Here is a 13,953-nt window from a genome sequence, read left to right on the forward strand (position 1 = left end):
TTGCTTTTTAGACAGTTCGAAAGACTCTAATAGGGCAGGCGTCATGTTAATAGGCTGCGATCCCTTTGTTTTAGGCCCAACGAGGAGTTGGTTGAGCGGTGCCTGAACTTTTGCAGCATTAGGTATAAAACGGCGATAAAAATTGATCATACCTAAAAATCTTCGTAATTCTTTTAGCGTCTTGGGTACCGGGAAGTTCTGAATGGCTTCAACCTTCGATTCTAACGGCTGTATTCCTGCTGCTGACACGTTGTGGCCCAGAAACTGGACTTGCGTTTTGCCGAAAGTACATTTGTTGGTATTTATTAGAACTCCATATTCTGCTAGTCTTTGGAACAACAACTTGAGATGCTCTTGATGAAGGGTACTGCTGCTGCTGAAGACTAGAATGTCATCCAGGTACCCATAACAAAAATCTAAGCCCCGCAGTACCTCGTCCATGAATCTTTGAAAGGTCTGTGCGGCGTTACGAAGACCGAACGTCATGAACGGGAATTCGTAAAGCCCGAAAGGAGTGGCGATAGCGGTTTTCGGAATGTCGTCTTCGTATACTGGTATCTGATGATAAGCTTTAACCAGGTCTATGGTTGAAAAGACCGTACTGCCTGTCAACTGGCACGTAAAATCATGCAAGTGCCTGATAGGGTACTTATCGGGAATTGTACGGGCGTTTAGGGCTCTGTAATCGCCGCACGGTCGCCACCCGTCGTTTTTCTTCTTAGTTAAATGTAGCGGTGATGACCATGGGCTGTCAGATCTTCTTGCTGTGCCACTCTGTAACATCTCATCGAACTCTTGCTTAGCAATTTTTAGTCTTTCCGGGTCTAACCGTCGCGGGCGGCTAGATACCGGTGGTCCATCGGTGGTACGGATATGGTGCACCGTAGAGTGTTTGATGATGTGCGGCTTTCCAGCAGGACGAGTGATTTCTGGGAATTCTCTAAGCAGGCGATGATAAGATGTATCCTCTAAAGTCGTACGGACTGAGGAAATTGTTTCCGTAGAACGTTGTTTCGGGAGTGCAACAGCAAGTGTGGTAACACCGTCAACGAGGCGCTGGTTGCGACAGTCGACTAGCAGGTTGTAGTAACTTAAAAAGTCGACGCCGATGATGGGCTTTGAGACGTCTGCTACGACGAAACGCCACGTGAAAGCGCGCCTAAGTCCTAGATCCAGCGTTAAGGGGAGGAAGCCATATGTGTAAATGATAGTCCCATTTGCAGCGAACAATTCGTATCCCATTTTGTTTCTAGGTTCCCGAACAGCGGATCTTGGAAAGACACAGAGGTCTGAACCGGTGTCAACTAAATATTGCACTTTGGTCTTGCGATCCGTGATGAACAGGCGGCCCGAAATTGTAAGGCAGTCGTCTACCGCCACTACTGGCTGCCTTGAGAGTTTCCCATCTTCTTGTAGCTACACGGTTGAATACATTTGCGTGCGCGCTCGCCGAATCTATAATGGTACCAACAGTACGGGTAGTTATTTGTTTGTGAGCGGGAACGTGCGCGGGAATGTCGTCGCGATCTGTCTATGGCGAATCGTGAGCGGGATCGTGGCTGTCTTCGGTTAAGTTGCATGCTAAGTATCTCCATCTGCTTGCTCAGCTCAGCTACGGTCTGATTCAGGCTTTCGAAACTAGTACTTGGTACTCCTAGAGTGGAACTAGATGCACTGGCTACTTGCCCGGCTACTCGACCGGCTACTGGCACGGCTACTTGCTCGGACACTTGCAATGTTGCTGGAACGATTTCGTTGATACGGTCGGCAAGCTCTGCCATGTCTTCAAGGCTCATCTTCGTATGCTGCGCTGCTATACACGTCTGCAAATGCGTTGGGAGTCGACTTGACCAGATGGTACGGATAAAATCGGTTGGAACAGTTGGCCCAGCTAGGTGTTGTAGATGCCGTAAAAATTGTGTGGGCTTTCTATCACCGAGTTCCTCGTGCATTAGCAGTTGTTTTATTTTACGCTCTTGTGAAGCTGACAGCCTCCGTATTAATTCGGCTTTTAATTTGTCGTACCTGCCGGTGGAAGGTGGAGCTACGACCAGGTCCCTTATTTCCGCCGTGTGCTGTGGTTCCAGTTGCGCTAGTACGTAATAGAACTTCGTGGAGTCTTCTCGGATGCCGGACAGGGTGAATTGACCTTCGAGCTGTGCGAACCATAATTCTGGATCATCTGGGTTGAATACAGGTACTCTCACTCCAACTCGCATCGTTTCTCCAGTGGCCGGAAGGGCGGTAACAGCTGTGGCGTCACGTGATAATGGAGCGTCCGGCATTGACATCTTGAAAGGTCTTCTTCTTCTTCGTTCTTCAAACGTCGGGGTCACCAGTGAAGAGGATCGCAACTTAACCACCAATTAAAAACTCCGGCAGACTTTAAGAATTATTTATTGTGACAAGTCAACAATGTTTACATTAGAGCGCACAGTAAAAATAGTTGAAATAATTAATTTATTATTAAAAATAAACAACAACAACAGCGCTTATATAGGCATTCCCCTCTCACGATGACCACCACGCGTGCTTGCCACTTTTGGGACCTCCTCCTAGGCGAAAACAAAAGCGATGCATGCGGCCATCTTGCTGGGGGTGTGGTCAAGCGTGTGACGTCGCTGCGAGGACAATAGATGCGCATGCGACCATATTGCCGAAGGGGCGTATCCATACGTGTGACGACATACATCAGACCACTGCAACATCACCTGATCCATGACGTGGTTGATCAGGTGATGTTTGTGCTGCGTTTAGACGCATTGTGCACTCGCCACATACTCTTCGGTCTTCTGCACAATCTGCCGAACAGTATGGATGTGGTCCACGGTGCTGTAGCCTGATCGAAAGCCGGCTTGCTCTGGGGGCTGGAACTCGTCAAGTCGTCTGGCGAGACGGTTCGTGACGACTCTTGAGAACAGCTTATACACGTGACTCAGGAGGGAGATTGGTCTGTAGTTTTTCAAGAGGGTTTTATCACCTTTCTTGAAAAACAGTACCACTTCACTCCCGCTCCACGTTTCCGGGGTCTTGCCATGTTGGATGACGGAATTAAAGAGGCTTGCTAGCTCTTTCAGGACCGGAGTCCCGCCTGCCTTAAGCAACTCTGTTGTGATTCCGTCATCTCCCGGAGCTTTGTTGTTTTTAAGCTGTTCTAGAGCCGCCCTAATCTCTCCTTGGTCAACGACCGGGAGCTCCTCGGAGTAATGGCGCATAAGAGGGGCGCGCTGGTCATCAATACTGATTCCCACGGGTTTATCCGATCTTGAAGAGAACAACTGCCCATAAAACCTCTCTACTTCTCCGATAATCTCAGGCCTAGAGGTAACGACCCCACCATTTTCAGTTTTAAGTTTTGTCAGACGCGGCCTCCCAAACTTGCGAGCGAACACTTTCGATCCCCGATTTTGCTCAATCGCAGCCTTGATGGCACGGGTATTGGAGCGTCGGAGATCGCGTCGCGTCAGCGTTTTTATTGTTCGGTTTAAGGCCTTATCTGACAAAAACGATGGTAGTTCTCGTCGTTTTCTCATGAGCTCGAGTGTCTCAGCAGAGAGTTTTGGTGCGTTGTCTCTTCTCTGTGGCGGAAAACACTTGCGGGATGTGTTTTGCAGTATTTTGACCAGCGTGTCGGTTCTCTCATCAATGCTGCTTATGGTTTCCAACGCGGTGAATTGATTTTGAAGTTCCATTTGGAACTTTTCGGAGCCTTGAGCAGCTTGGAGCATGGTAGGTCGGAGAGTAGACCCTATCATTCTTGATCTTTCGGCTTTTAAGTTGATATTTAGAGTGCCTCGAACCAAGCGGTGATCACTTCCGGTATTAAACCTGTTGATCACTGAAACATCTCTAAATATGTGCCTTTTATTCGAAATGATAAAGTCTATCTCGTTCCTTGTCACGTTATCGGGGCTTCGCCAGGTCCACCTCCTCTGAGGCTTCTTTTGAAAGAAAGAATTCATCAAAAAAAGCCCCTGCGCTTCGAGAAAGTTTACCAGCATTTGCCCCCTGTGATTTCTGCAGCCCAAGCCGTAAGGTCCGACTTTCGATTCACCGCTATCTTGTACTCCCACTTTAGCATTAAAGTCTCCCATAACAACATTGTAGTGGGCCCTCGAGGTGTCGTTGAGGGCCTTTGCGATGTCCTCGTACATCGCTTCGACCACATCATCAGGGTATGTCGAAGTTGGCGCATATACCTGTACGACCTTCAGGGAGTACCTGTCGGAAAGTTTTAGGACAAGGTACGCTACCCGGTTCGACACACTACTGATTTCCACAATGCTGCTAATGAGATCCTTTTTGACTAGAAAACCGACACCACCCTGGGAGAGGTTATCACCTTCGCGGAAGTAGAGTAAGTTACCGGACTCTAGAGTTATCGTATCCTCCCCCTGTCTTCGGACTTCAGATAACCCCAGTATATGCCAGTTTATATGACTTAACTCTACTTCTAATTCGGCGAGGTGATGGTCCAACCTCATCGAGCGTCCATTATACGTTGCCATTTTCAGTCGCTTTATACGGTAGCCTGCCGTGAACCGGTGATTCTTAGCACCCCCTGCCCTGCCGATACCGCGACCGCTACCTTGGTCGGGCCTAGCGGGCTTGCCGGTAACTGGGGGCCTTTTTTTGGGCGCATCTGCCATTTAGGGAGGGATTTGCCCATACACGGGTATTGGAGCGTCGGAGATCGCGTCGCGTCAGCGTTTTTATTGTTCGGTTTAAGGCCTTATCTGACAAAAACGATGGTAGTTCTCGTCGTTTTCTCATGAGCTCGAGTGTCTCAGCAGAGAGTTTTGGTGCGTTGTCTCTTCTCTGTGGCGGAAAACACTTGCGGGATGTGTTTTGCAGTATTTTGACCAGCGTGTCGGTTCTCTCATCAATGCTGCTTATGGTTTCCAACGCGGTGAATTGATTTTGAAGTTCCATTTGGAACTTTTCGGAGCCTTGAGCAGCTTGGAGCATGGTAGGTCGGAGAGTAGACCCTATCATTCTTGATCTTTCGGCTTTTAAGTTGATATTTAGAGTGCCTCGAACCAAGCGGTGATCACTTCCGGTATTAAACCTGTTGATCACTGAAACATCTCTAAATATGTGCCTTTTATTCGAAATGATAAAGTCTATCTCGTTCCTTGTCACGTTATCGGGGCTTCGCCAGGTCCACCTCCTCTGAGGCTTCTTTTGAAAGAAAGAATTCATCAAAAAAAGCCCCTGCGCTTCGAGAAAGTTTACCAGCATTTGCCCCCTGTGATTTCTGCAGCCCAAGCCGTAAGGTCCGACTTTCGATTCACCGCTATCTTGTACTCCCACTTTAGCATTAAAGTCTCCCATAACAACATTGTAGTGGGCCCTCGAGGTGTCGTTGAGGGCCTTTGCGATGTCCTCGTACATCGCTTCGACCACATCATCAGGGTATGTCGAAGTTGGCGCATATACCTGTACGACCTTCAGGGAGTACCTGTCGGAAAGTTTTAGGACAAGGTACGCTACCCGGTTCGACACACTACTGATTTCCACAATGCTGCTAATGAGATCCTTTTTGACTAGAAAACCGACACCACCCTGGGAGAGGTTATCACCTTCGCGGAAGTAGAGTAAGTTACCGGACTCTAGAGTTATCGTATCCTCCCCCTGTCTTCGGACTTCAGATAACCCCAGTATATGCCAGTTTATATGACTTAACTCTACTTCTAATTCGGCGAGGTGATGGTCCAACCTCATCGAGCGTCCATTATACGTTGCCATTTTCAGTCGCTTTATACGGTAGCCTGCCGTGAACCGGTGATTCTTAGCACCCCCTGCCCTGCCGATACCGCGACCGCTACCTTGGTCGGGCCTAGCGGGCTTGCCGGTAACTGGGGGCCTTTTTTTAGGCGCATCTGCCATTTAGGGAGGGGTTTGCCCATACTCGCCGCGCTGGGCAGGCGTGTTGGCGAGCGCAGTAGGGGGTAAGATGTTTATGGGAGGGGGGACGCTGCTGCCCATCCCCCCTTTTCCCCGTCCCTCAGTCGCCTCTTACGACACGCACGGGATGAGATTGGGGGAGTACTATTCTAAGCCGGTACTCCACGGCCAGAATTGCCACGGCCAGTCTATTGTATAATGATGATATAATTGAATTTATGATGAACGCCTATAAGTCATAAATTAAACAAGTTTTAGCTTTTATATCAAGCATCAATCACCATTGATGATTGATGGCTGATTGACGATAATTGATGAGCTAATTGTAATTTATAGTTAGATAGCTTTTGAGAAAAAGGTGCACTATAGCTCTTGGTTCCCTATCTTCCGCATTCATTCGGGCCCCGCCATCATCCATTCAGGTCATGAACTTTTCTATATAGCAAAGGCCAGGAGGCCAGGAGGACGTGTGTATATGTTGATGATAATCTATTGTTAGTAAAAAGACAACGTAATTCATGTTGTGCGTAATTGCAGGGGTTTTATGTAATTGCAATGCCCAACACAGTTATATGGTATTCTCGCACAATAAATCGTCGGGTCTTATTAGTGATAGGTAATTTTTACAAACGATCTTTAAATTTAAATTAAATAATTTTATGAATTTACAAGACACAAATTTCGATATTTAAAAAAAGTTCTAGTAATAAAATTCACATAAAGATGGTAAGTTAATTACATTAAATTATAATTTTAATAACAGACAAAATCAATGTTAAGAATTAATTAACATTATTTTACTTACAATCATTACATATGGACATATTTAGACGGCGTTGTGGCGTTGAGGTTTTGTTGGCGCTTAAGGAAAACATTGTAAGGAAACTCGCATATGTCGGTAAAAAAAATACTAGCACGTGTGCATAATGCACTGACAAAACCAACGCGCATTGGAGCAACCAGTGAAATGAAATAAGCTTCATACCTTTAACATCTATCTATGTTAAAGGTATGAAGCTGATGAATTGATCTATCTAGATCAACATGTATATTAAATTAAGATATTCCTTACTTAATATAAGTAAATAATAATAAACGTACTTAAACTAATTCGCTGTAAGTATTTACAAGCGCACACTCATAGTGAAAGAATGTAGAACATCAAAGTGAATTCAGAGCCGTATGTGTAAAACTTCTCAAACGCAAGTATTTCCCGAAATCTTCTCCTGGAGATTATTTATGGACATACTGAACGTGTAGAAATTGTTCAACGAAGAGCGTCATCAAGAATAATATCATAAGGATATAATAAATATTGATTAATCCTGATATTTTAATCAAAATAAACATCAAACTTGATCAAACAATAGAAAGACAATCAAAAAGAAAGGACAACACGCCTGTGGAAATAAGGTTTGAATAAAATAAAAATATATATAGTTATTATGGATTTCGTAAATTATTTCATTATTTAATTCGCATTTTGAGTATATAGGGTTAATGGATGTGATATTTATATCTTATAATACACATATACACGACATACATAACACCATATTGGCAGTTACGAGTATATGTAGATAAGATTTTCTAAGAACGACCTTTTTTCGAAGGTGGTTAAAATCCTAAAAATATCTCTTAACGATGTTTGTGTTGTATGTTTTTATTATATTAATTGGTTCTTACTTGCACCTAAATATAATAAATGTTCAATGAAAACCATTGAAACAACAACTCAATTTCAACAACTTCGTAACATAAATTCTTTTATAAGTGTTATTGCTATTTTTACTGGTGGTAGGGCTCATCATCATCATCAGATATTTTACAAAACAGCAGTACTTGATATTGTTGTGTTCCGGTTTGAAGGGTTAGTGAGCCAGTGTAATTACAGGCACAAGGGACATAATTTCAATGTCTATGGGCGTTGGTGAACACTTACCACCAGGTTACTTATTCTATAAAAAAATATTGTCATTTTATTTATAATAATTTCATTCTTTTATTGTACTTGTACTGTCAAATGAGCTTCTAGCCTTTAATTCCTGCATTTATTTCCATAAATAATGGACCAAATTAAATATAGATTGTTTCATCGGATATATCGCATAAACGTTCATCTTTGGCTCGAAAATAGTCTAGTTCATGTATTTGATACATACGTTTTGCGTTTGTATTGAATATTGCATTGTATATTTATGTAATGGAAATATTTCGTGCGTTCGTGTTATTTTTTCGCGCATTATAGTATATTCATGAATAAAATATTATCGTACACTTAGACGTTTTCTTGGTCGATTAGTTTGATCATTTTATATAATAAATTAATAAAGTTTTTTATATAGATCGTAGTTATAGTATTTTAATTATTGTTTGATTTCTCTTTTATAAATATGACTATGTATATGTATTAATAAATAAAGGCAATTAATATTCGTGGAATTTTTTTTTTTCAAAATTTTATATTTTTCATTCAACTACTCTGTATACAAGACTATTTGCCGGTGCTATAATGTTAGGAAGAAATGTTATATTGACAGATGCCAGAGCATTGGCAATATAAGAAATGACATGAGCATTTAAAAAGAAGTGCTTGTAAAATTCTATTCGAATAAAAATATTTTTATTTTTATTTCTGTTATAAAAGCATCAAATTAACAAGAAACATATTTCTATTATAATATAAAATACATTACTTATCTTTTCAATTTATTCAGAACTTATTTAAAATGTTAATAGAAAGTCTAATGCGAATGCAAAGTGGCTGCCACAATTGTGATTCTACCAGTAAACATGCTTATCATGGTCGACAAATATATTCACTTAAATTTATAGCCCAGCTAAATAACATGAGAGGGTATATTTTTAAAAATAGAAATATTGTCGTTGCAAGCTTATAACAATTTTCAACGTTGTAACCATATTCGTTATCAAATTATTACGCCTTTGGAACAGGCATATTAAACGCGGTCAAAATTTCATTAGTCTTCATGGCATAATTCTAGCGAGGTAAGCAAAATATTTTTCAATAATTATTTTGTGTAAGCTTTAAGTTGTTTCGATATAACTTTGTTTATAAATGTTAATTGTAAACTTTAATTTAACTTGCAATGTTTGTTAGTTTGCTTAGGTCAAATCTCGCATGCGAGATTTTCCAGTCTTATTGAATTTTAGAAAAATACAATAATATGTCCTAAATATTATTCAATATGTAAAATGTCTAGTGGCTTGATGTAAGGCCGCAGACCAGGAGGTCCTGGGTTCAATTCGGGCCGGTAAAAAGTTATTGGGTTTTTCTGTCAGAAAATTCTCAGTAGTAGCCCGGTGGAGTCTGGTAGTTGGAAGTATGTACACTCAAAAAACACGTAAAGCCGTTAGTCCTGCGCCTGAACTCTTTCCGGTCGTGTCGGATTGCCGTTCCATCGGATTATGAGAGTTAGGGATAGAGTGCACTTGTGTTTGCGCACACACTTGTGCACTATAATATCTCCTGCGTAGTTGGATAATCTCACTTGAGACTAACCGCCGTGGCCGAAATCGGTCTGGAGGACATTATTATTCTTATAATATATGTAACAAAACGATGGGCTGCTTTACTTTAAAATTTATGGTCTCTTTTTTAGAGCATTTGAATAGAGCTCGTTTTTAAAAATGTTTTTACATTTTAATTAATTGTGTGAAAGACTTGCGTAGTTAAATTGCATAGCTATATGTTAAAAAATGATACCAGTCATTTTTTTTTATATCATAATTATTACTTAAATCAAACAGTTTTACGCGAAGTAAGTTGAATTTGTTTTAAATTGTTTATCCAACGTGGTTTAATTATCAAAATCTTATAAGAATATTCCTAAAATACATACCATGGTATACTATGATATATTCTTTTTTTATATAATATTACATATATATGTTTTAAGAAAGTCTTAAGAAATTATTTAGTGATGAAAGTGTCTGTTATCAAATCTCTCGTTAAGAGTCTAACGACTACTATCTAATTTATTTATAACGATTTGCAATATTAACTTTGCTTTAAAACTATACTTGTCATGTATAATGTGATGTTTAATTTTTTTAAAACACTTACAGAAAGACGCTGTCTGGTTGGCACGGTGACTTCTTCGCCATCCCCCGAACGTGGATCTCGCGTCCGAATGAGTTTGGTGAAGATGTTGTGGCCATCGCGGCGGAGAGCCGCCCAGTCCACATCTCGAAGCCTTTGCATATCTGAAAATAAAAAAGAAAATAAGAAAGTAAAAAAGATCATACAATCACATACATTTAATTGGTGGGAAGATTGTTTTTACATATGTCTGGGTAGATAAGTATCGTGCACCCATAATTACATCGCAAAATATAGCATTTATATATTACATTGCCTACAGTTAACTGGTATAATAATAATTATAGATAAAAGTGACACCTTCTAATAGATCACATAATAATTATTGGTGGTACGGCGTTGTGCAAGCTCGTCTGGGTAGGTACCACCCACTCATCAGATATTCTACCGCAAAACAGCAGTACTTGATATTTTTGTGTTCCGGTTTGAAGGGTGAGTGGGCCAATGTAATTACAGGCACAAAGGAAATAAAATCTTAGTTCTCAAGGTTGGTGGCGCATTGGATATGTAAGTGATGGTTGACATTTCTTACAATGCAAATGTCTAATGGGCGTTGGTGACCACTTACCTACAGGTGGCCATATGCTCGTCCGCCTTCCTATTTTATAAAAAAAAAACAAGGTAACCAGAAGACTTATATGATGTAAATAAATATTTATCATGAGCTGGCATTGCACCCGCGATCTTTAACGTACAAACTAGTTTGCAGTAACCACTGCGCTAACCAGTAGCATTACGTTGAATAAATCATTATTAATATTATTACTAAAACGACATAACGGGTGCAATCCATGATATAAAAATAATTAAATCAAATGAATTCTGTGATTAGATAATTAATAATTTTAATAGGTTTCTTGATTTAATAATGCTTGTAGTATGACACGGCAGACAAATTGTCTGCCATGTCTGTCAAGCTTCTAAGATCACAGGTCTCGAGGTCCTGGATTCAAACCCCTGGTTAAGCTAATAATTATTCATTGAGTTTTTCTGTCAATAAATTCTCATTAACAACCTGGAGTCTTGAAGTTGTTAGTCTTTGTTCAGTGTACTCCGCGCTCTAACCGTTGACTTGTCAGATTTGCCATTCCTTCAGAGTATGAGAATAAGAGTATAGATTGTGTAGTTGTGTTTTCGCAAACAGTTGTATAAGAACTAGACGGTCTTCGAGAAAGGCCGTCGTGGCCGAAACTCAGGAGGATATCACAGAAGACACACTCAGACACGAATTGACTTGAACTGAACAATATATTTGGCATGACTTGCATGTGATCATGCTACATATGGCGAATGGGTTTTTTTATAGTATAGGTAGGCTGACGTCAAATAACCATCAAATGGAGCATATGATATGCTCCATTTGATGGTAATTTGTCACCATCGCCCATAGACATTGGCAATGTAAGAAATATTTTCCATTTCTTATATCGTCATTGCGCCACCAACCTTGGCAACTAAGATGTAATGTCATTTTGCCTGTTATTACACTGGCTCACTCACACTTCAAACCAGAACACAAAAATACTTATTGCTGTTTGGTGGTAGAATATGTAATGAGAACGTGGTGCCTGCACAGACCAGCTTGAACAAAGCCCTACCACTAAGTAGAATTTATTAATTTAGTACACTATGTTAGAAATGGAGAAATTCTATATTTTAATTTTATAATACCAAAAACGTGAGGTCATTTACTCGTTTTATATACGAGTACGTTGTGAATAAAACTAATTTAAGTGGATGTTTGCACCGCTTTTCAAACGTTTTAAACTTTGAAAATCTTAATACTTTGAAACTTTATTGCTTGTATAAAAACTAACAAGCATTGAAAAGCAAAGATTTATAGTAGTATTTATTTATTTATTTAAGCGTATTTAGCCGCACTCATAAATTGTCAGCTTCGAAAATTAAATAAAAAGCCTCGGACGAAGTTTACATACACGCCTAAGAGTAAAAGCATTTTCCAATACACCTCAAACGTGAAAACCTACAAACGATTTCCACTTTTATATATATAGATTTCGTAGTAAGCAAAAGTTTAAATTTTATCATATACTTATCAATAAAAGAAGATCATAAGTTTAGAATCATTTGATAGCCGATATAGTACAGTCGATGAACCTCATGAATTTTAACTGCAGATCATAATTAAAAATCCGGTAAATTTTTGCTAATTGGCCTTATCTATTGGTATGTATAATTCAATTCTAGATCGGTGGTGAAGAATATCACCGCAGAAAAACAAGCTTGAATCAAATGAAATATTGATAACACATAACAAAGAGTGGTGGGATCAGCTCCCCCTTAGTTCGGTTTAGTTAAGGGGGAAGCCCCTTTAGAGGAGGGTAAGATTTTGAACAGAATTCTTACCGTTACTGTCATTTAACATAACTTTTTTAAATAAAATAATAAAATTAAACCCAGTTGTTCTATTTCTCTATACTCCTTTTGGTTTTGAAATTACTTATCCAATCATTTTTATTTCGCAATATTTAAGTTAGGAATATGCAAGTAGGAAATAAATGCAAAAAATAATTGTCCTCATTTTATGCATATTGTAAAAACCATCAATATAAAAAAAATATATTTTTTTAACTTACTAAATTATACGTACTAAATATATTAGTGTAATTATATATAATTACACCAATTTAAAAAAGAAATTGGACAAAATAACAAATGACTCAAATGTTTTTTTATAAAAATAGAAACTTTAGATAAACAAGCTTTCACAAATATTTGAATGAAACTGTTTTGAAATTTAGTTCAGGGATTAACCCACACGTATAAATAGGTGTAACACAACAATATATATCGCAATAACGTGTAGGAAATATTAAGTTAAATTTAAAGAAAAAGTCGATATCGACATTTTTGAATTGTTATGTCACAGGAATAAATTCATTAACTACAAATATTTGAATAAATAATAATTTCGATGATGACATTTCAATGAAATTCAAAAATTGAAAATTTGATTCGAAATATATAATATATGCGGACAGCACATTGCAATATATAATTATAGTATAGATAGAAGCTAAGAGTAAGTTCAGTTCAGTTGACAAACAGCAACGATTTACGATCGAATTAACTTCAAATGGCCTATGAAGTCGAGAATATAGTTAAACTTGCTTAATACCTTGCTATACATACCAGATACAAAATACCTACAATAATGTCAAAAAAGAACTTATCGTGTAAGGGACGCTTACTCCTTGAAGATTTTCTAACACACTTAATAAAGAAAAAGAATTAAAAGAGAGTTAAATAAGAGGTAGACACGTAGAATATTCAAAAATCTAAATTAATGTATATACTAATTTATATCAGTAACAAACTATTAATATCCCACAGCTGGGCTAAGGCCTTATCTTCCTTATGAGGAGAAGGTTTGGAGCTTATTCCACCACGCTGCTCCAATGCGACTTGGTAGAATACACATGTGGCATAATTTCAATGAAATTAGAGACATGTAGGTTTCCTCACGATGTTTTCCTTCACCGTCAAGCACGAGATGAATTATAAACACAAATTAATCACGAGAAAATTCAGTGGTGCTTGCCCGGGCTTGAACCCACGATCATAGGTTAAGATTCACGCGTTCTAACCAGTAGGCCATCTAGGCTAATTTATATAGCTCTATAATATATTGTACATATATCATACATAGCATAATTTAGGATAATACCAGAAAATAACTTTTTATATCGTGAAGATTTTTAAATCTAAATTCTAGTCTTTTTACTGATCAATATTGTATTAACCTAATCCTATAGAAGGTTACATGTATCGACTAACTCAACTATTGTTAAGACGATAACGTCAAGACTAGATAATAGTGTCTCTGAGGAAAGTTATAATAGCATATATATATTTTGCTATAAATACATTTAAAACACGTTCTATAATAAGCGTTGACATTT

The 13,953-nt window shown here is 39.1% G+C and overlaps 1 protein-coding gene across 1 annotated transcript in view; it reads right to left on the bottom strand.

Annotated features, from left to right (window-relative positions):
• Positions 1-10,132, bottom strand: part of LOC126780610 (probable cationic amino acid transporter) — a 72,629-nt gene extending 62,497 nt beyond the window's left edge. The window contains exon 1 of the mRNA XM_050505222.1: positions 9,995-10,132. Within this exon, the coding sequence (XP_050361179.1) occupies positions 9,995-10,132 (138 nt within the window). The remainder of the gene's footprint in view (positions 1-9,994) is intronic.
• Positions 10,133-13,953: the final 3,821 nt, after the last annotated feature.

The sequence above is a fragment of the Nymphalis io genome, chromosome Z, assembly GCF_905147045.1.
Source record: "Nymphalis io chromosome Z, ilAglIoxx1.1, whole genome shotgun sequence".
In the NCBI taxonomy this organism is placed as follows: Eukaryota; Metazoa; Arthropoda; class Insecta; order Lepidoptera; family Nymphalidae; genus Nymphalis; species Nymphalis io.